The sequence below is a fragment of the Tarenaya hassleriana genome, unplaced genomic scaffold, assembly GCF_000463585.1.
Source record: "Tarenaya hassleriana unplaced genomic scaffold, ASM46358v1 Cleome45, whole genome shotgun sequence".
Lineage (NCBI taxonomy): Eukaryota > Viridiplantae > Streptophyta > Magnoliopsida > Brassicales > Cleomaceae > Tarenaya > Tarenaya hassleriana.
The window spans coordinates 580,439-602,021 of NW_010967219.1; the positions used below are offsets into that span (position 1 = coordinate 580,439).

Below are 21,583 nucleotides of genomic sequence, written 5' to 3' on the forward strand. Positions count from 1 at the left end.
CCAGAGGTATTTGAACGTTCCTTTATATTTGAATTCCAATCCCTTTAGCTACGATTTCAACTCATTTTTCAAATCTCCTCCCCCGCCCTCTCTCTCTCCGCAAAACCCTAGAATTCGTGTTATTCAATCAGATTGCCGATGACGATGGTTCCGTCCATCGGTCGGCAAATCTCGAATTCACCGGCCGACGGCATATCTAACCTCCGGTTCTCAAATCACAGCGATCACCTTCTCGTTTCTTCATGGGACAAGGTCTGAAAACTCTCTCTCTCTCATATATATATATATATATATGCTTTGCTTTCGGTTGAGTTCACTATGTTTGGACATGTCTGATCCGATGATGTTTTGTGTATGAATATTAGAATGTGAGATTGTACGACGCGAGCGCTGATTCGTTCAGAGGGGAGTTCATGCACGGCGGTCCTGTACTCGATTGCTGCTTCCATGACGATTCCTCTGGGTTCAGTGCTTGTGCCGACAACAAAGTCAGACGGTCTGTCCTTTTTTTTCTCCCACTTTTTTTTTCCTTTGATTTGAGGTGTTTTAGTGAAAATTATGTGTGTTCTTTTTCACCTTATTGAAAAATAGCTGTGCATTAAGAGAAACTAAGGTTACTTTGTAGTGCTGGTGGCGATGAAGGATACTATAGTATTGAATTCTAGAGAGAATTCAGAAATGGAAAAGAGATTTGAGAATAATTTCTGTATTGATTAATATGAAATGATCCATACAAAATGTATTTATACTAATCCTAACAACATACTCTAATACGCCCCCACAAGATGAAAGTGATTAACTTTCATCTTGGACAAATACAAAACGAAAACGAAACATTACAACCATGAATACCACAATCAAACCGAAAACTATATCAATGACAAATCGATCCTCGAACAAAGTCTCCACGACATGAAACGAAGTCTGCATGACTCGTATAGAGCCTCCACGGCACGAAACAAAACCTCTACGGCTCGAAGAAAACCTCGACGACATGAATTGAACCTCCACGGTTCGAAAAACGCCTCAACGGCATAAAATGAGCACCACGGCTCGAAAAAACACCTCCACGGCATGAGATGAGCCTACACGGCTCGACGAACGCCTTCACGGCATGAAATGAGTCTCCACGACTCGAGACAAAAACACGACCATCAAAGTCGAAAAACAAATGACGCAGCAAACCGAATCAGAAACCAAATCATATCTGATCAGTAAAACACCGGACAAAACCGGAGAACATGTCAGATGAAACAACCACAAAGAAAACCAAATCACACCAATCCAGTGGAGAAATCAAATGGTTGCAACAAGGCTGAAACCAGAAACAGTGTAACAAGACGAAGCTGGAGAAATTAAAGCATATCTGGAGACTATAATCTTCAATGAGATTAAGTCAACTAGCAGCGATCGGAAGTGTCACATGGTGCATGACACAAAGAATAGAACCATATCCATGGCTGATCGGAGATCAAGAGTTAGCTGAACCAATCCAAAGTGACGGATGAAGACGAGACAATTACGACACCGTAAGATCTAGCGAAAACGGCTGAGCATGCGAGAGATTCACAAACTGAATCACTGTCCAAAACGACGAAGTGTGAAAGTCAATCGAGAAGATCCAATGACCTCGCAGAGAGAGAAAGCAACCAAATCTGAGAAGACATCAGCAAAAGAGACGAAATCTGAGACGATCTTGCCGAATTCAGTGATGGAACTCAGAGAAACATGGAAGAATGTTCAGATGGTACAGTTCTGCGAATCAGAGATAACAATCAGCTAACCACCAACTCGAACAGACAGATTTGAGAAGACCGATACAATTTGCTTCGACGACAGAGGAGATGATTGCGGAGACTGCCAGCAAGTGTAGATCTCAGAAATCTCCAGTAGATTTGGACAGCAACATCATTTCGAACAACTCGGAGAACGACGAAGAACACGAACGGCGAATCATCAATCTGAAAACTCGAACAGATAGGATCCAGAAGCTGGTGACACTTACGGAGAAGAAATCGGAGGTCGAACAGAAAACGATTGAGTAGACTTGGCTTCGATGACAGAGAAACCTAGTGGATCGGAGGATTTGCCGGCGAATTTCGCCGAAGGTAAATCAATCGTGCAGGAAACAAAAAATTTGCAATGGAAGAAGATGATGTTGAACTTGAATAAGAGAGAATCAAATTTGGTGAAATACAAAACAAATCTGGTGAAATTTTGGAAGAATTGAATCAAAGATGAGAAATGAAAAGAGGAACAAATGAAATCTCCACAGAAAATATTTTCTCTCTGATACCATGTTGAATTCTAGAGAGAATTCAGAAATGGAAAAGAGATTTGAGAATAATTTCTGTATTGATTAATATGAAATGATCCATACAAAATGTATTTATACTAATCCTAACAACATACTCTAATATATAGTTAACACGTCTCTGTATGTCCAACTAGCTGCTTGCTTGGATATTGAGGAAATCTGAGTTTCTACTTAATTTTATGTGTGTACATGATCTTTAAGCATAGGGTCCCTCTGTGTTTGTAAAATATTTGTAAGCCAGAGGTTATTGTAAAATATGTATGCATGATTTGTGAGGATAAGGTATAGCTACAAAATATTTCCCTCGGAAACTCGTTATTGGTAGGAGAGGATGTCTGGTTTCAAGGAGTTTTGCAGAGGTTATTGTAGGATAATCATCTATGGTTTCTATTTCAGGCTTGTTTTCAATGTTGGGAAAGAAGATATTCTGGGAAAGCATGATGCACCAGTGCGTTGCGTTGAGTATTCTTATGCTGCAGGTTGGTTGAATCTCAGTGGTGCTTGTGGTGTTTAGTCGAATAACTTCCTTATTACCATGGTCTAATCTGGTCTTTTTGACATCTAGTTCTAGAAAAATTTCTAGTTGATTGTAAGAGATAAAATAGTAAGTTATACATGATTCTCGAATTGGCTTATTCAAAATCCATTTGCTAAAGCAGCATATTTTTGTGTTTTTGAATTTCTACGGGATCCTTAATTTCAATGATGACACATCTTGTTTCCACAGGACAAGTGATCACAGGAAGTTGGGATAAAACCCTCAAATGTTGGGATCCAAGAGGTGCCAGTGGGCCAGAACACACATTAGTTGGAACATATCAGCAAACGGAGCGTGTTTATTCTCTATCTCTTGTTGGAAATCGATTAGTTGTGGCAACAGCAGGAAGGCATGTAAACATCTATGATCTTAGGAATATGTCTCAACCTGAGCAAAGAAGGGAGTCTTCACTGAAATATCAGACCAGATGTGTACGCTGTTATCCCAATGGAACAGGTAGAATACCTTGCTTCCTATGAATATGAGATGACTGATATTCCTTTTTGTGTTCATTGGAATAGCCAGAGCTGCTCAATGAGCTCCCAGTAAGTACTCCTTAGGCTTATTCCTTGATACTTTTCTACCGTAACAATGCTTCTCAGGATATGCACTTAGCTCTGTTGAAGGAAGGGTAGCAATGGAGTTCTTTGATCTATCCGAGGCCACTCAAGCTAAAAAGTATTTGCCTGATGATTTTCTTGTGCTTTACATGTCTTTTGGGGAACTTCTTTTCCATAGCCTTTTTCTGTTTCATCTTTAATTAACTTTTTCATGTTCATAAGATGCAGTTTCTCGGACCCTTCCCCGGATCCCGCTGAGCGGGGATGCTTTGTGCACCGGGCTACCTTTATCAGATGCAGTTTCCTTTGTCATCTTTGTTATTTGCTTATCTATATATTGTCTTATGTGCCTTCAGATACGCTTTCAAATGTCACCGGAAATCAGAGGCTGGAAGGGACATTGTCTACCCTGTAAACGCCATCGCGTTCCATCCAATGTGAGTGTTTATCTGAGAAGAAAGAGATTTATGTCCTTATAGAATGTGACATTTGAAACTTCTATTCCGTGGAGAACAAATGAACTTCAAAGAAAACACATTAATTCCCTAGGATGCCATTTCTCTCACCCCCCAAAAAAACCTGTGAATATATGTTCTCGGATCTGTTCCTATAACCATCCAATTGGAATGCTGGAGTTGTTATTTGGTTTCCTTGAGATACTAATGTTATAAAAATAAAATTCAATCAATATGTTTTGATGCCAATGCTATAATTTCTGATAACCCGAGATATTGAATTGTAGTTATGGTACTTTTGCGACTGGAGGTTGTGATGGGTTTGTCAACATTTGGGATGGGAACAACAAGAAGAGGCTGTATCAGGTTAGGTGGTTCTTTATTTAAGTTTCTTTGGCTAATTGCGACCGCGATATTCATTTGCTCGTCTCTTCTTCTTTTTCTTCCAGTACTCAAAATACCGTTCGAGTGTAGCAGCCCTCTCATTTAGCCGAGATGGCCGGTTACTGGCTGTTGCTTCAAGCTACACTTTTGAAGAGGGAGAGAAACAGTACGTAAACATACACATCTTCTACTTTCCGATTCTACGAACAAACTCTGCATTTAAATGCACACATATAACAAACATATAAAAGACAACGTTGAGTTTGGGAGAATTGAAATGGACTGGAAGAAATTTCCAGTGTGTTGTATTATTGATTCATAAGAACAACGATTTATATTCTATCGCAAACTAAACCGAGCTAAACCTGATTTATATGCTAATACAATGATACCTCGAATTCGATCCTGCATTTACTCTCGCAACAATATCTTATTTTTTTTAAAATCATGAACTAAGAGGTTATATTTCTTTCTTACAGGCATGAACCAGATGCCATATACGTACGGAGTGTGAATGAGATCGAAGTGAAACCGAAACCCAAAGCATACCCGAAACCCCCGGCATAGACAAAATCCCATCTTCAGTTTGTTCGGTTCTCTGCCTAGCAGGTAATGGTAATAGCTTTATTACAACGTCAAGATTTGATGATCTGCTTTGTGAATTCGGAGGATCATTTAGTAGCAAGTGTGTGGTTTATCTAATGTGTGCAATGTCCAAATACTAGTGCTGCACAAAAATATCCGTTTTTTTAGGATATCCGATTCTGGGTATTTGCGTCACGGCCGAAGAGATGGAATGTGATCATCAATCAGATGGGTTATCTAATCGTGACTAGAATTTAGGTTGACGTGGATTTTGGAAGAGCAATTGAATATAATATACATACTATGTATATATACCTATGTATGTGTATATATACACGTATAAAATGGGATAAAACCTATAAATTTTTTTTATGAAATTGTAACAAAATTAATTTTAAAATAATAAATTTATAAAATATATCGTTATAATTTTTAAGTTATAAAATGTGTTATTATAATGATATATTTTGCAAGTTTTTAGAGAAAAATTTATCAAATGAAAAGTTTAAGAATTAGTTTTATATCATTTTGCAAATTTAAAATTTTTTTTATGGGTTTTGTTTCCCGTCGGAAAGTTAAACGCTAGAAATTTGATTGAAATTTGACAATATTTCGATAGTTTATTTTAAATTTGACACCCTTTAAACACTCTTAACATTTTATATATTTATTCACGCTTAAAATTAGTATTTTATCATTTTGACAAAATTGGTTATAAAAAAGTGAGATTTCACCTTTCACCATGACGGTTACTTTTGATTTGTTCTGAAATGTTTTTTCATAATACAACTGAAATTTATTGTCAGTTTATTTTTCAAAACAATATAAAGATCAGGTACAAACCGAATAAAAGCCCTAACGTAAGCATGAGATTGGTTTCCTACCTAATTATAACCCTTATCACAACAATTCAGCCATAAAATGAAATATCAAAACTAACAACAGCATCATCTTCTTGATCCCAAATAAATTTATTTGAGATCGACCGCAAAAAATAAAACATAAGCAGATACAAGAACTCCATTGTATTTGGTTGAAAACAATCTAAAAATCGAACATCCATTCCTGCAATTCTCACTGAAAGTTTACAAACCTAAGGAGACTAAAGAGGAAAAAAAAAATAAAATGGAGGGGAAATTAGCTGACAAAAAAAAGGATGATGCGATTGAAAAAAAAAACTAATGAAGGCAGATTCTAAAACTTTACTCTCATTTCATTACCTCACGTTGGCTACGATTGTCTTCTGTATCTACTACAATTGTACGCGTCATGCTCACTAGCTAGTTCCTTGGCTTTACCATCCATCAATGCCTTCTCATGTCGACCTCATGCCCGGATCATCTGTAAAAACAACCCGCATTTGTTTTACACATACGATGAAAGAACGAAAAGTACCCGTTTAAATAATTACGGTCTAAGTGAACGATTCCTCGAAAGATACTCCGTTTGGTATGTTTTGAGCATTCAAGTGCTGCTGCATCCGCTGTTTTTAACTCGCGGGTTGTTTGGAAACCCAAGAAGCTCGGAGCTCCGAGACACACACACACATTCAGATGACCAAGAATGTTACTTACCACTTTGGAGGTGTTTCTTCCTTTCAATGTCTTAAAAGCCTCTTCAACGAAAGCTTGAGCTGCCTCGGCATCAGCTTCTGCTGCATCAGCTTCCATAGCTGCTTCCTCAGCCTCTGCAATGTGAGTCTCCACGACTCGAGACAAAAACACGACCATCAAAGTCGAAAAACAAATGACGCAGCAAACCGAATCAGAAACCAAATCATATCTGATGCCCGTTCGGCTACTGCTGTGGCCTCCTGAACGTCCATGCTTTTCATTCTGGCCAACTCTAAATCAATCTGAGATCTCGTCAGAATATTCACTTCATCCCGGTCTGTCCTAGGAGAAGTCACAGACGAAATCCTTTTCCTTCCTGTAAAAGTCTTTAAGTTCCGTCTCCTATCGTGAGACAGTGTGGTAAGCGGAATTCTATACTTGCGTTTAACCTGTGCAAAAGAATATCCGATCAATGGTACTATGATTGGGAACCCGATGTATCTTAAGTGTTATAAATATGAAGAAAGAATGATTAAATGTTATAAAAATAGTACACTCGTGGACAGATACTATAATGCTATACTCCCAAACACAATGCCTGCTGCCAGAAAGGTTTAATAAAACATACTGGATTACCTTCGTAAGTTTACCGCAAGTTGTCAAGTATTTCAGCTTGGAAGACAACAATCTTTTGAAGTCCGGAGGAGCATGATATTGTTCCTAGATGAGTTAACAACACGAATATGGGAACCATTAATCTACTCAATTAGCCATTCAACAAGGAAATCATACAAAGAATCAAGTGAAAATATGAAAAACAAAAGCCATGATAGAAACCCCAGCCTGTTAGTGAAACTCACAGAAACCTACCTTGCACAGTAATAGCATACAAAGTATAATCATCAAATTTTAACTTCATGCTCGAACTATTTCAAGCAGGAAGTCTGAAATAATTTTCTTCATGAATCATGCTTAATATGGTTCAAAACTTATTTCCTTGGAAAATCTTGGGAATACAAATACAACAACAACAACAACAATATTTGGGATCGGCCACATAAATTCTTCTTTTCCACTCATTTCAGTTTTGCGTCATCTCCTCCGAAATTTGCAACATATCCAAATCATTTCTAATGACTCGTTCCCAAGTAAGTCTAGGCCTACCATTTCCTCGTTTCTTCACTTCCATCCTTATACTCTCTAATTTTCTAACCGGAACGTCAAATGGTCTACGTTTTACGTGTCCAAATCACCTTAAGCGCACCTCACGTAATTTCTCTTCTATGGTTACGACTCCTTATTTCTCTCTAATAATCTCATTCTGAATTCTGTCCATCCATGTATATCCACACTTCCATCGCAACATCCTCATCTCAACCACACACATCTTGGACACATGTTGTCCTTTTACCGTCCAATATTCACTACCATACATCAATATGGGTCTTATGGTTGTACGGTAGAATTTTCCTTTCAACCGTATGGGAACTTTGCGATCGTAAAGGACCCCCGTGGCTTGTCTCCATTTCATCCATCCCGCGTTTATCCTATGACTAACATCTTCGTCGCAACCTCCATTCTTCTGAAGGATTGAACCAAGATATTTAAAATGCGGGTTTTAAGGTACTAATCCTCCTTACAAGTTAATTCCTACATCACTAGCACACGTCCCACTAAAATCGCAATGCATATACTCGGTCTTCGTTCTACTAAGCCTAAAACCCTTAGCCTCTAATGTACTCCTCCATAACTCTAATTGTCCATTTACTCCTTGTCTGGACTCATCTATTAACACGATATTGTCTGCAAACATCATACACTACTGTACTTCTTTCGGTATATCCCTAGTCAATTCGTCCATGACTAACGCGAAGAGGTATGGACTTAAAGCGGACTCTTGGTGCAACCCTATCGAGATGGGAAAATCTCGAGTGTCATCCCCTACTGTTCGGACACTAGTGGTCGCACCTTCATACATGTCCTTCAGTATTTGTATGTATCTCACTAATACTCCTTTACACTCTAACGCTCACCATAAAACCTCTCTTGGTACTCGATCATAAGCTTTTTTGAGATTGATAAATACCATATGCAAATCTTTTTTCATATCTCGAAACTTCTCCATCAAGTTGCGAATGAGAAAGATTGCTTCCATGGTAGACCTTCCAGGCAGAAGATGCATCAGAATATTCATCTCGTTTTCAAATACTAATTCATCCTTTCTTCATATTGTAAGAATGCATTCAGTAAGGCAACAAAATGATACCTTTGGCTCTCGTTGCAATAAGAGCAATTCATAAAGTTCTACTTAACATAACCAACACATCAAACAGCAACAGGAGCTAGTGGAAGATGATTATTGAAGCAAGTTTAAACAATTACATAGTGTCAATAGAAAGGAAAAACAACTCAAAATTAACCGGATACCTCAATGTATGCATGAATTGTTGTCTTATTAGAACCACCGGGCTCTTTTAGTGTAGTTATTGCTTCCATTATAAGGTTGTCCAGCCTGCAAAATAAATAAAAGTCTCAACTCAAAATGCATAAAATCATGAAACGAAAGATATAACAGCCAGGTAGTTGGGCTTTGTACATCTACAGCTTCGTCAACCTTTCCAACCAATCAAAGTCAACATGCTAGAGCAAACAGCTTGCATACCAGAGCAACTAAGATGTAGAGAATATCACGGAAATTCGGCCTAGAAGAAGATGAGAAAGCAAAGTGGCAACCTCATGAAACATGTAATTAGAAAACGGAATAAAAAGTGAGGATAAAGATTAAAAAAACTACTGACATTTTATCAGGCCCAAGACATCATGTGTAGAAATCCATGAAATAAAAGAAAGTAATCAAACCTCAAACCAATATTCCACGTGTGTACTTCGAAATTTATCCATATACATGATACAAGCTTCAAAAATGGCAAAAGATATAAAAACATGGCCTGACAAGTTTAAATAGATGGGTCCTGCAGTTTAAACATCAAATATTTTCATTTTATAAATCCATCATCTTATTCATTGTTTTATTCCCAAAAATTACATGGAAATAAAATATATTACTAACCTTACATTTGGTCTCCTTGGAGCAGCAGCTATTTGCAGTGCAGAACCAATAGAGAAAATAGGCTTAGGATCCGCTATTTCTTCATCGCTTTGCATGGTAGTGGTGATACTAAGGGGGTTTTCTTCATGTTTGGGAAGAGACACTATTCTTTTAACAGCTAACCTAGACTTTTCACGCGATCCCCATCCATTTGCCATGACACTCATATTTCTCCATTTATCCTAACCAATCACAAACCAAAGCAAATCAAAATCAAAAGCCAAAGACAGTAAGAGATTATACTTCAAAGTCAATAAACCAAAATCATTCAAGACAAGTTTCCGATTTGAAGCCATACGATGCACTAATCCATCAAAAAGCTAACATAAGTCATAATAGGGAATGATTGACCTTGAGATCAACATTGGATCGCAGGTATAAGACGCCACTAAATTCAGGGTCTTTGAGTATCGTGCGCCATTTACCAGCACCGTGCTTTATAACACCAGCTTTTAAGGCTGCTTCTTCTTCTGATGTCCATTTCTGCTTAGGAGCACCCATTAGGACTTGCAGGTGCAATGCTGCTCCACAGCGCGAATACAAATATTTACCACAGAGCACAGATCAAATGGTAAAACACAAAAAATGAAAAATACATAGCTGCAAAATATTTTAGCACTAGGCAATCTCGGAGGGCTTCATTTTATTCATTGTTCCCAATTTCATCAAAATGTAACATATACCCTGAATTCATTCTTCCATGGCAATCCTCAATCCCGTTGTTGATTATAATATTATGCTTTCTCTTTGATTTGAACCCTACCAGGTTTATCTCACAGTGAACACTTCAAATTACCAAATATAACCTATTCGGACGTGCAAACAAACCATTCCAACAGAGAACTCCATCCTTAACCCTATTCAACGTTCTATGAAACCCCAAATATGCAGATATCAAACCACACCGGTAGCAAGCATTCAGCTACACCCACGCTATAGCTAAAAAGTTTCATCAAACTCAGATCTCGAACTCATAAGAACTCTGCAAGCGATCATTTGTCGAAGGAGAATTAAACAAATTTAACCATAAATTCCAGTTTTCGTTCGCGTTTCGGATAAACAGATTAGATTTCAAAAATCCTGGAGTTCCTCCCCGCACGAAAACCTAATCCCTTGCAGCGAATATGAAAGTAATCAACGAGAAATAGAGGAATTCACCAGGAATTTCAATTCGGGCAGAGAAAAGTCGATCGTAGTGGTAACTACGCGAAGAAAATGTCCTCTTTAGTTTTTTTTTTTTGGTTTGATTCGGTTCCAGTCTCTTCCCCAAAAATTTAGGGTTACTAGCGAACAAAGAAACAGAAGGGGAAAAAAATCACTTCACAACACATCTGAAGATGTGTAGTAGCATGATTAATTATTTAATAAGTCCAAATAAGTGATACCGGAATTGCCCACTATCCTAATTTTTCTCTTCTCGTCTACTTTGGTTTCTCCCAAAATCCAGTTCGGTTTCGATTTGAGAATCATTCGGTTCAATTATTTCGTTTTTAAAAAAATAAATACCAATCGATTATTATATTATATTCATTTCGATAGTTCGATCTTGAATTTAATTTAAATAAATTTAGATTTTTTTGAAAAAAAAATTAGTTTTTCAGATTTTTTAAAAATTCGATTCAATTGCAAAAAATTAATTTTTAAAAATAATATCATTCGAAAATTTTGATATTACACCCTTATTTTCTTTCATCACATCATTGTGATATTTTTACAGAAAAAGATACATGATCGAAGAAAAAAATCCGATTAAAAACCAAAATTTATTGTGAAACCTAGATAAAAATTTAAAAATAGATAAATTTTTTTATAAAACTCTATATTTATTGTGCGGATTGATCTATATCTTTAATGTAAATATTGTTGTGTATTTTTTATTTGTTGTTATACGAAATGGGAGAATGTAATAGATTAAACGGAAACTTGTTTGAAATGAGAGTATTATAGAGAAAATGGGGGAGATGCGAGGAACTGGAATAGAGTCTCTCTCCTTTCGTCGCGACCCAAATCCTAAAAATTCTTCCTGCCGGCGGTATCCTCGGCCATGTCAAATCAAGCTCCGATATCCCCTCTACCACCTCCCTCTCTCACCTCCCCAAATCACTCCCCCATTTTACATCTCCCTCTCCCTCCTCCATCCTTGGTCATTCCTCAATCTTCACCTTCTATATCTCCTTCTGGTGTTTCTCGGTCACATCCTCTTGCTGTATAAAATAATCATTCTCTCTCTCTTTCTGTCGTTGAGGCCTCCTCAATACCGTGATAGAGGATATTATTGATAGAGGATATTATGGGATTATAGCACATATTATGTAATTATGATTATATTACCTTGTTTGTATAACAACTTTGTTGTATATAAGGTGAACGAATGATAATGAAAGGCATGAGAGATTTCATAAGATTACATGGTATCAGAGCCATCACAACTATTTTCTCTCAAACCCTAAAATCGTCGTCACCTCACCTTCGTTCTCTCTTCTTCAATCTCTGTTCTCTTCCCCTCTCTGATGCGAACATGACATTGCTTGAAGAAGAAGAAACGAAGAAATCTCAAAGCTTCCTTATTTGGATTCAACTCAAGATCACGAAGGATTTAAATCTGATTTCAATTAGATTTAATTTAGATATAATCAAATTTAGATATGATCTGATTTGATTTTATTTAGATATGATCTGATTTGATTTTATTTAGATATGATCTGATTTGATTTTATTTAGATATGATCCGATTTGATTTAGATTTGATCTTTTTACCTTATCTTGTTGACATTTGTAATCCTATATAAGGAGATCTTTGTAGACTTGTTTAAGCAGACTTTGGAAATGAAATAAAAAAAAATTGAGTTTCTTTAGAATTCGGTATGTCCGATTCTTTATCTTCTCGGTGTGTCCGAGTCCCAGTCTTCCTAAGTTGTGCGTGTGTCGCGTTCTTATGAGGATCTATTGTGACGATATCAGGAGGACTCTCCATCCCCTCTTGTGGTGTCACCGATCCACCCATCCTTTTCACCCGTAAGCTGAGTTCGAGCGCCTTTAAGGCCGCTGATTGGCTTCGGATCAACCTTCCATCCCGAGTGTATCAACCTTTGGAACGAAGCGTGCATCACTCTCTGTTCTCTTCTTTTGATTCACCATGGCTGCCGAGACAAATCAATCCGAAAAACCTTCCGGCGTGAGCAATATTAAGTCTCATATCCCGATCACCCTAAATATGGAAGAATACAATTACGATATATGGCGCGAAGTCTTTGAAACACACTGTCTTAGTTTCAGAGTGATGGACCACCTTGACGACACAACAACACCGACCGACGAGGCTGATACATATCGGACACGAGTCGATGGGCTCGTGAAGTTGTGGATCTATGGCACAATATCTCAGTCGTTATTTATTACAGTGCTCAAGAAGAAAAGTACGACCCACAATCCATGGACCAGACTCGAGAGCCAGTTTCGGGACAACAAGGAGGCACAATCTATGGACCAAACTCTCGGATCTGTTGTCCAATATTGATGCGGAAGTCTCTGACCGCACACTTGTCATGCACATGCTCAATGGCCTTAATGAAAAGTTTGACAATATTGTCAACGTCATTAAGCACAAGACGCCTTTCCCTTCATTTGAAGATGCACGTTCCATGTTGACCTTAGAGGAACGACGACTTGCAAAGACCACTCGGCATCAACCCACTCATACGAACCACTCTTCGGCACCAAATGTTCTTTACACCAAGACTGCAACAACACCTCACTCTCCTACACCTCCTCATGCATAGGCTAACTCATCACGCTCTCATCACCACCGTGATGGACGACCATCCGGACGTCATGGACGTTATTCTCGCAGTCGTCGGTTCTACAATAACAACCAACATAACAGTCGCGAAACACACCACAGTGGCCCCCTTTCTGGCCGCATCCATGGTCCTATCCGGTTTATACTTCTGGCATTCTCGGTGCCGCCCCACAATAGCAGAGTCCGGTCTGACCCTCGACATCTCAGTGGCAGGAACATTCCTCATCAACCAGACCAATTGAGCCCACGACAGCCTTGGCTCAAGCATTTAATACCATGACTCTCCAAAACCCGGCGGACAATGACTGGTACATGGACTCCGGTATGACACCCGTATCCCGATTCCCGTCACAGGATATGCCACATGGACTAAAAGCAATAAAATATTACAAAACTACAATACGGGAATTTTTAAAACCGTTTTAATATTAAACATGCAGCGGAATTAAACAGCAGTCAAGTCTTAAAACACACATGTCCGAATTAAAAAGGTACAATCGTACACCATAGAAATCGTATCCCATAGTTCAAATCATACCATAAGGGAAACCCCGTACACGATGTTGTCTCTTCGAAGTCTTCGTCACCTCAACCATGCTACTCGTGCTCCTCGTGATCTGAAAAAGGTGAAACCACGAGGGCTAAGCACAACTGCTTAGTGAATGCCCCGGGTCGGATCCGATAAACTCGTTCCCAGCGAGAACGGTATTAAAACGATAAAACACAAAATATATTATTCAACGTTAAACATATATTCATATTATATTAGAACATCATCATATCAATTCCCGTATGGCTTCACACCATCGGGCTAGCCGTAAACCCTGGTCACTTCTCATGACCAGGAGCGCCTCTCACCCCGTCACATCTCATGACGTTGGCCGTCGCATCTCACGACAATCAAGTACGTATGGCTTCGCACCATAGAGTTAGCCATAAACCCTAGTCACATCGCATGACTAGGAGCGCCTCTCAAACCCGTCACATCTCATGACATTGGCAGTTGCTTCGTGCAACAATCAAGTCCTGTATGGCTTTCCACCATAGGGTTAGCCGTAAACCCTAGTCACATCGCATGACTAGGAGCACCTCTCACGCCCATCATATCTCATGACGTTGGCCTCGCATCTCACGACAAAATGTGCTTCACGCGCACGTCACTTCTCGTGACGACCGATGTCACTTCTCGTGACCCTTCGGAGAATAAACCCAATCATCATACAACGATTCACTCGGTGTAGGTCGCACATCTCACCATGCATTTAAATTCTTGATTTGTTCCGATTCTTCCCTTTTACGTTTTGTCGTGTTCCAGCTCATTTTTCACATAGTTTTGTCGATCTCAAGGTTTATATTTCATCTCAAGGCCTTTTTGGCTCAATTTCATCACTTTTTAGTCTGGACTGGTCGGTCCAGAGCCTGGAGACAGATCGCGATTTCGCGATTTCGTCCCAGATTCCGATCCGACTTCGTTGGCTCATAACTTGCTCATTTCTTGTTCAAATTGAGTGCCGTTTGTTTCTAAATGCTCATTGAAATGTCCTCTTTTGATTCTAACCATCAATTTATTCAATTGTTGCATCCATTTTCTGGGTAAAGACTTGAAAGTGTCGGACTCAGAACATGTTCGTTTTCTTTTCTGAAAATTACAGTTTTTCTTCAATTTTCAAACTTCTATATCTTTCTCGTTTCTTCACCAAATCGTGTTCCGTTTGTTTCTATGTGTTCATTGCAACTTCCACTTTCTAATCATGCCCAGGTTTCATCGAAATAACACCATAACAACGATGAAAATGAGCTCACACAGAGGCAACTCGAGTCACTCACCTCAAACCAGAACTATTTCTGGTTTTGGCCGGATTTGATGGGGTTTTCCGGCGAGGCTAGCTGCGGTGGTCCCCTCAGACGTTCTAGGGCTGCCTCTTGTCACTTCCCCAAGCTCCTTTCCTCCTCTCTCCTTCTCTTTCTCTTTTCTTCTCTCTCTTTTCCTTCCTTTTCTTCTTCTTCCTCTGGTTTTTCTTCTGCAATTTTTCTTCAGCAATAATGGTGATAGGCAGACTTTGGGGCAGATTTTTAGAGGCAATAAGGCTCTGGGGTCGAGTAGGGTTGTTTAGGGAGCATTGGTGCTCAATTATGGGTGGTTAGGTCGGGTTTTCGCCGTCTGTAGGACCCTAAATCCACTTCCATCGCGCAGCTAAGGTCGCAAGCTCGCTAGATATTTTCTACTCGCCTGGACCATCGGTCCAGAGGTTTTTTTTTTGCTCGATCGGTCTCGCTATGGTCCAGAACGGTCGGTCTATGTGCTAGACCGATCGGTCTAGACATATTCTTCCTTCCTCTTGTCGTTTTCTCGTCTTTTCCCATCTCGTTCGCTCGGGTGGTTTTCGGGCCTCTTCCCAACCTTAGTGGTTCATTTCTTAAGGTTTAGTACCCGTTTATATAATTGTTCTTCTCCGAAATTTATTAAATATCCCAAATTGGATTCAGATTATTACAAATCTTTCCCCCTTAAAGAGAATTCATCCCCGAATTCGGAATTACATGATGTCGTCAATTCACTTGCATTCATAGCACAATACCCAACACCTCCATTACAGCAGTGTCATACATCAGATAGAAATTCCATACGATCCATTGTCATACACAAGAGTTTGTACAACATCAAGTGAAAAGGTAGGGGTAGTTACTACGCATCTCTTCCTCGGTTCCCAAATCATGTCCGAGGCCCCTTGACTTCTCCACAACACCTTTACCAATGGCACTTCCTTCATCCTCAGCTTCTCAACCTTCCGGTCCATTATCTGTAGCGGTTCGTCTCGAAAACGCGTAGCATTCGTGAATTCTAACTCCTGAGGCTGTAGCACATGGGTCGGCTACGTATCTTCGTAGCATCAACACATGGAACACATCGTGGATGTTGCCCAGCTCTGATGGTAACCCAAGACGATATGCTACTGCGCCTACCTTTCCAATCACCGGGTAAGGCCCGATATATCGCGGTTTCTGTTGGAATGTTGGAGAAAAAGATCGAGATTGCTCGGACTCGATCACAGAATGTCTCGCAGACGAACAAACTCGGACACGAACACAAATGATGACACATCAAGTCTTGGACTTTCTTGGCTCAACGATCCCATTCACTAATGCAAGACTTGGACAAAACTTGGGCCAAAAGCCCAATTCGATTATGAGAAGCTAACAGACAAAATCAAATCAAATATCTTCTTCATGATTTCATGCATGCGTTATGTCGACATTTCCTTTTGTCGTATCTTTTACCGTTGTGCTTATTTCCTTGTTTGTTTTTATTTTATTTTTTCTATTTTATTGTCCTCTACGTATATATATAAGCGATACGGTGAATAACAATAAAAGTAACTATTTCATCAAAATCCTCTTGTCTTCTTCGTGTTCTTCTCTTAGGCGTGCATAACCATCTTATTTTCTTGTCTACTCAATCAAATTCATCTCTAAAATACTAAATACTTCATGGTATCAGAGCATAAGGTCTAGAGGACCTTGTGTTTTTTTTTTAATTCCGCTGCGAAATCGAAGCATATTCCCTCTCGTTTGTGAGTCTACCGAAGAGGAGCTTGCTCATTTTATTTTTCAGATTTTTGTTATCCTTTTTGGTCATTCAGTCAAACCAAAAGGAGAGTTTTCTTCAAGTGAATCGTTGGCCATTCATTCAAGTCACGATTCACCATATTTTTCTTGTCTCTCTTGGTCTTTTCATCTCAAACCGAGAAGTTTTTTTTTCCTATCCCTTTATCACCAATATGTGTGAGTATTGCGATAGTGATTGTGAGTACGAAGAGGTTTATGATGAACCAAAATACAGAGAGCATTGGGATGTCGAAGATGTCTTAGCCAAAATACCGAAGTCCATAAGAGAGACGTTGGTGCAAAACGCCGATGCAAACAACATCAAGTTAAGTATTTCTCTTCTTGAAGAATTATTTCGAACTAAAGAATTTTTTGAAATGGTGCAAAAGGTACAGAAGGAAAGCAACGAAAACCTCTCTAAAGATGTCGAAGAGGTTCATTCAATTGCTCAAAACTTTAAAGAGACGGAGACAATGCATGGAGAACTACAAACCAAGTATACAAAACATGAGACGGACCGAGACTTGGATGCAACAACCTCGGAAAAAGAAGAAGGAAGAGAGACGGATGTGATGGTGAATGATCCCAAAATGGAGGCAATGAACCCCGGAAAAGAGGCATCACACTCATCCGACATAACTCTTCATTCGGGCATAACAAAGAATCCGAGCATCCCCTTCACATGGAGAGAAAATCGAGTTTATCTTTTGATTTTTGTGTTCCAAATAATATGCTTGGTATTTTTAGTGTTTATGAACAGAAAATAAAACAAATAATCATGAGGCCTCAATATGTCAAGAAGCTCACGAGTGAGGGGGAATGTGATGATACACTCGTACGCTTCTCTACCAAGAAAATAATACAAGCATCCGAAGAACAAAAAGAGATGGCATTATCTATGAGTTCCTACAACTCTAGGTTTGGTAAAATCACTTTTGAACATCTTGTCTTTTATCCCGTTGATAATGTTTATGTGTTGCAAAATGGAAAAGAAGACATATTTGTCCGAAATACGTTTGACCATGAAAAAGATATATCCGGCGACATGTTTTTTTGTATTCAATATAAATTTGAATAATATGCTAAGTCTAGAATATAAACCACACGTGAATCCACTCTTACAAATAATGTCTCATGTGTTAAGAACATTGAACTTAGCATTTAAGAATATTAAGACGTTATTTTTGCTATTGTTTAGTGAAAGACATGCCATCACATTGTTACATTTGGATTATTGTTTCAAACGGAGTGTCATGACCTCCCTTGTGTTATCTAACTATTGTTTTGAGTGTATACAGAAAATAAATGCTAAACAAACGTGTATAATAGTGAAAAAGCCAAAAGAACCACAATGGGATATATTTGCACACTTGAGGGGGAACCAACGCAAACACGGAGATATATATATTCAGCAAGATTAGCTTTTCGATATTCCTCCAAACTAATCTTGAGGGGGAATGTTGGAATGTTGGAGAAAAAGATCGAGATTGCTCGGACTCGATCACAGAATGTCTCGCAGACGAACAAACTCGAACACGAACACAAATGATGACACATCAAGTCTTGGACTTTCTTGGCTCAACGATCCCATTCACTAATGCAAGACTTGGACAAAACTTGGGCCAAAAGCCCAATTCGATTATGAGAAGCTAACGGACAAAATCAAATCAAATATCTTCTTCATGATTTCATGTATACGTTACGTCGACATTTCCTTTTGTCGTGTCTTTTACCGTTGTGCTTATTTCCTTGTTTGTTTTTATTTTACTTTTTCTATTTTATTGTCCTCTACGTATATATATAAGCGATACGATGAATAACAATAAAAGTAACTATTTCATCAAAATCCTCTTGTCTTCTTCGTGTTCTTCTCTTAGCCGATGGCATAGCCATCTTATTTTCTTGTCTACTCAATCAAATTCATCTCTAAAATACTAAATTCTTCAGTTTCAACTTACCGCCTTGACCAAACCTAGCGTGCCCTCGCATAGCTTGAACTCGGAGGAATGCTTGATCCCCAACTTCAAGGGTAAAGTCCCGTCTCCTCTAGTCGGCATATGATTTTTGTCGATCCTGCGCTGTTTTCAGGTTGATCCGAATCTTTCGAATCACCTCCGTAGTCTCTTCCACAATCTCAGGCCCGAATTCCCGTCTCTCTCCAATCTCTGTCCAACATAAAGGCGTCTTGCATGGTCTCCCATATAGTGCCTCATACGGTGGTACTCCAATACTCGCATGGTGACTGTTGTTGTATGCAAACTCGCACAACGTCATGTATTGATCCCACGGAGCTCCCCATTCCAATATACATGCGCGAAGCATATCCTCCAAAGTCTATATCGTCCGTTCCGACTGTCCATCTGTCTAGGGATGATATGCCGTACTCATCTTCAGCTTTGTCCCCAACGCATCCTGTATTGCCTTCCATAGGCGTGACGTAAATCGAGCATATCGGTCCGAGATGATCTCACTCGGCACCCCATGTAGTCTCACAATCTCGTCAATGTAGATTTGCGCAAACCGCTCGATCGGATACTCCAGGCGTATAGGGAGGAAGTGAGCAGATTTGGTTAGTCGATCCACACTACCCAAATAGCGTTCTTCTTCCTTGGGGTAAGTGGTAACCCGACTGCAAAGTCCATAGCGATCGAATCTCACTTCCACTACAATATCTCCAACGGCTGCAATTTCCCTCCCGACATCTGTCGCTCTGCTTTCACCTGTTGGCAAGTGAGACATCTGGCTACATAGTCGGCAACGTCCCTCTTAATCTTTGGCCACGTGTACCATCAGCGTAGCCCCTGATACATCTTACTTGCCCCTGGATGCATCGCTAGTCTTGTTTGATGTGCCTCAGCTAATATCTCTTGTCTCAACGCGGGGTCATCTGGCACATATAGCCGGTTTCCCAAATGCAGTGCTCCTTTCTCGTCAATGCGGTAGCCCTTAGGACTATATTCCTTGATTCGATCTCGGTACCGTGATAGTAAGGGATCACTGGGTTGTCCCATGATTACTCGTTCCACCAGCGTCGGAGTTGGTTCCTCCCGCTCCAACGTCAAATGCCCCAACATCGCAGTCAACTCTGCGGTGTTGCTGCGAGATGAAGTCACTGTACGGATAGTAGCCAAGATCCGCTTCCGGCTGAGTGCATCTGCTACCACGTTAGCTGCTGGGTCACACGGGATCCTAGACCGCCGGTTCAAAACCGTGCTAGGATCTGGTCCGCGGGCTTACGCAGCAGAATTGACGTTCAAAACGATTTTAAACCGCCCATGGACCAATCTTTCGATGAAGAACTTTCTTGAGAGAACAACTAACCTTTTGATTCACAATCTCAAAGGTTGGCTCTATCACAGCCTAGGTGTTGAAATAGCCAACACCCTCTTGAGCAGTCCACACCTTGGAATGGATTCCAACACTTGGAATCAAGCTTGCTAGAGCTCAAGAGATCCAATCTATTGTATGAGTGTTCAAGAACACTTGGGAGAGTTTCTCTCTCTCTCTAAACCTTCCCTCACGTCTGAGAATGATTGAGAGAGAGTGTTAGTTCGTCCCACCTGCTTCCCACTAAGAAAAAGGGGAAGAAAAGATGCACTTTTGGTTTTTGACGCTTGGTCCGGGGCTGACCAACGTTTGGTCTGCCGGACCAAGATGCAAAACTCGCAGAATAGTTTGGTCAGGTTCTTGGTCCGGAGCTGACCAACATTTGGTCAGCCGGACCAAGATCTTTTCGTTGCCGACAGTCCGATATTGTCGCGATCGGGCGGACCAGAAAATTGGTCCGCCGGACCAGCTGAACTCCGGACCGTGCCCTCAGTCCGCCTGACCTTCTGGTCCGGCGGACCAAGATTTCGATCCGTCGGACCAGCCGAACTCCGAGCTAACGCGAAAACGCTCAGCCTGACTGGTCTGGTCCGCCAGACCAACATTTGGTGAGCTCCAGACCAGACCAGTTTTTCGACCAATTATTTCATTTCTCCCAAGTCTGTCTGGTTTGACTGACCAACTCTTGGTCAGCTCCGGACCAGACCTCAAAGACGAAGAAAAATCCGATTTTTCTCGTTCGTTCGATCCCGTCCATACATGTCCATCCCATATGTGTGTGACCCTTTAGACTCCTCCGAATACGGCAGTAAACGCGAGATCCAATCTCGCTTTACAAATCATAAGCGGTCTCTAGCAAGACATTATGATTACCCGTATCGGAAAGAGTTAGATGTGATCTAACCGAACAGCCAGAGATAGCTCCAATGATGATCATCTTTGTCTCACGATATCATAATCGAACTCATAGTTCGAATGCTTTGTCGTATCCCGAGTAGACTGTAAGAGATAGATGACATTCATCTATAGTGCGGCCACACATTTCTACAGTCTCACTCCTACGACGGGCCCAAGCGATATCTCTCTCTTTCGAGAGGGACAAAGTACCATCTCGACTATCTACTATCCATTACATGATTCATAATATACCCGAGCGACGCCTTTATAATCATCCGATTAAAGACGACGTTTGACGCAGTCAAAGTACATTACTCGTCATGATGGATACAACAGATATCTCAGATCTGAGGATCTAAAGCGAACCATCAAGTGAGATTCAAGTCATGGATTAAATCCAATTGACAATCTCACGCGAGTCATCCAGTCACTTGTTCCAAACAAGTACTCATG

At 40.0% G+C, this 21,583-nt stretch overlaps 3 protein-coding genes across 3 annotated transcripts; 1 reads left to right on the forward strand and 2 right to left on the reverse strand.

Annotated features, from left to right (window-relative positions):
* On the forward strand, positions 1–5,108 carry LOC104825383 (mitotic checkpoint protein BUB3.2-like). The gene is made up of 9 exons (XM_010557709.2): positions 1–252; positions 366–496; positions 2,714–2,796; positions 3,045–3,311; positions 3,458–3,533; positions 3,772–3,852; positions 4,158–4,236; positions 4,320–4,420; positions 4,734–5,108. Exons 1-9 carry the CDS (start codon positions 139–141, stop codon positions 4,819–4,821), a joined length of 1,020 nt encoding a protein of 339 aa, XP_010556011.1. The 5' UTR covers positions 1–138; the 3' UTR covers positions 4,822–5,108.
* A 648-nt stretch (positions 5,109–5,756) lies between these two features.
* On the reverse strand, positions 5,757–10,833 carry LOC104825384 (telomere repeat-binding factor 1-like). The gene is made up of 8 exons (XM_010557710.2): positions 10,660–10,833; positions 9,853–10,022; positions 9,463–9,683; positions 8,820–8,904; positions 7,029–7,112; positions 6,605–6,841; positions 6,414–6,533; positions 5,757–6,180 (listed from the first exon to the last, which is right to left on the reverse strand). Exons 2-8 carry the CDS (start codon positions 10,000–10,002, stop codon positions 6,166–6,168), a joined length of 912 nt encoding a protein of 303 aa, XP_010556012.1. The 5' UTR covers positions 10,003–10,022; positions 10,660–10,833; the 3' UTR covers positions 5,757–6,165.
* Positions 10,834–19,270: 8,437 nt separating this feature from the next.
* LOC109117172 lies at positions 19,271–19,980 on the reverse strand. The gene is made up of 2 exons (XM_019203957.1): positions 19,722–19,980; positions 19,271–19,626 (listed from the first exon to the last, which is right to left on the reverse strand). The coding sequence occupies exons 1-2, from the start codon at positions 19,978–19,980 to the stop codon at positions 19,271–19,273; spliced, it is 615 nt and encodes a 204-aa protein (XP_019059502.1).
* Positions 19,981–21,583: the final 1,603 nt, after the last annotated feature.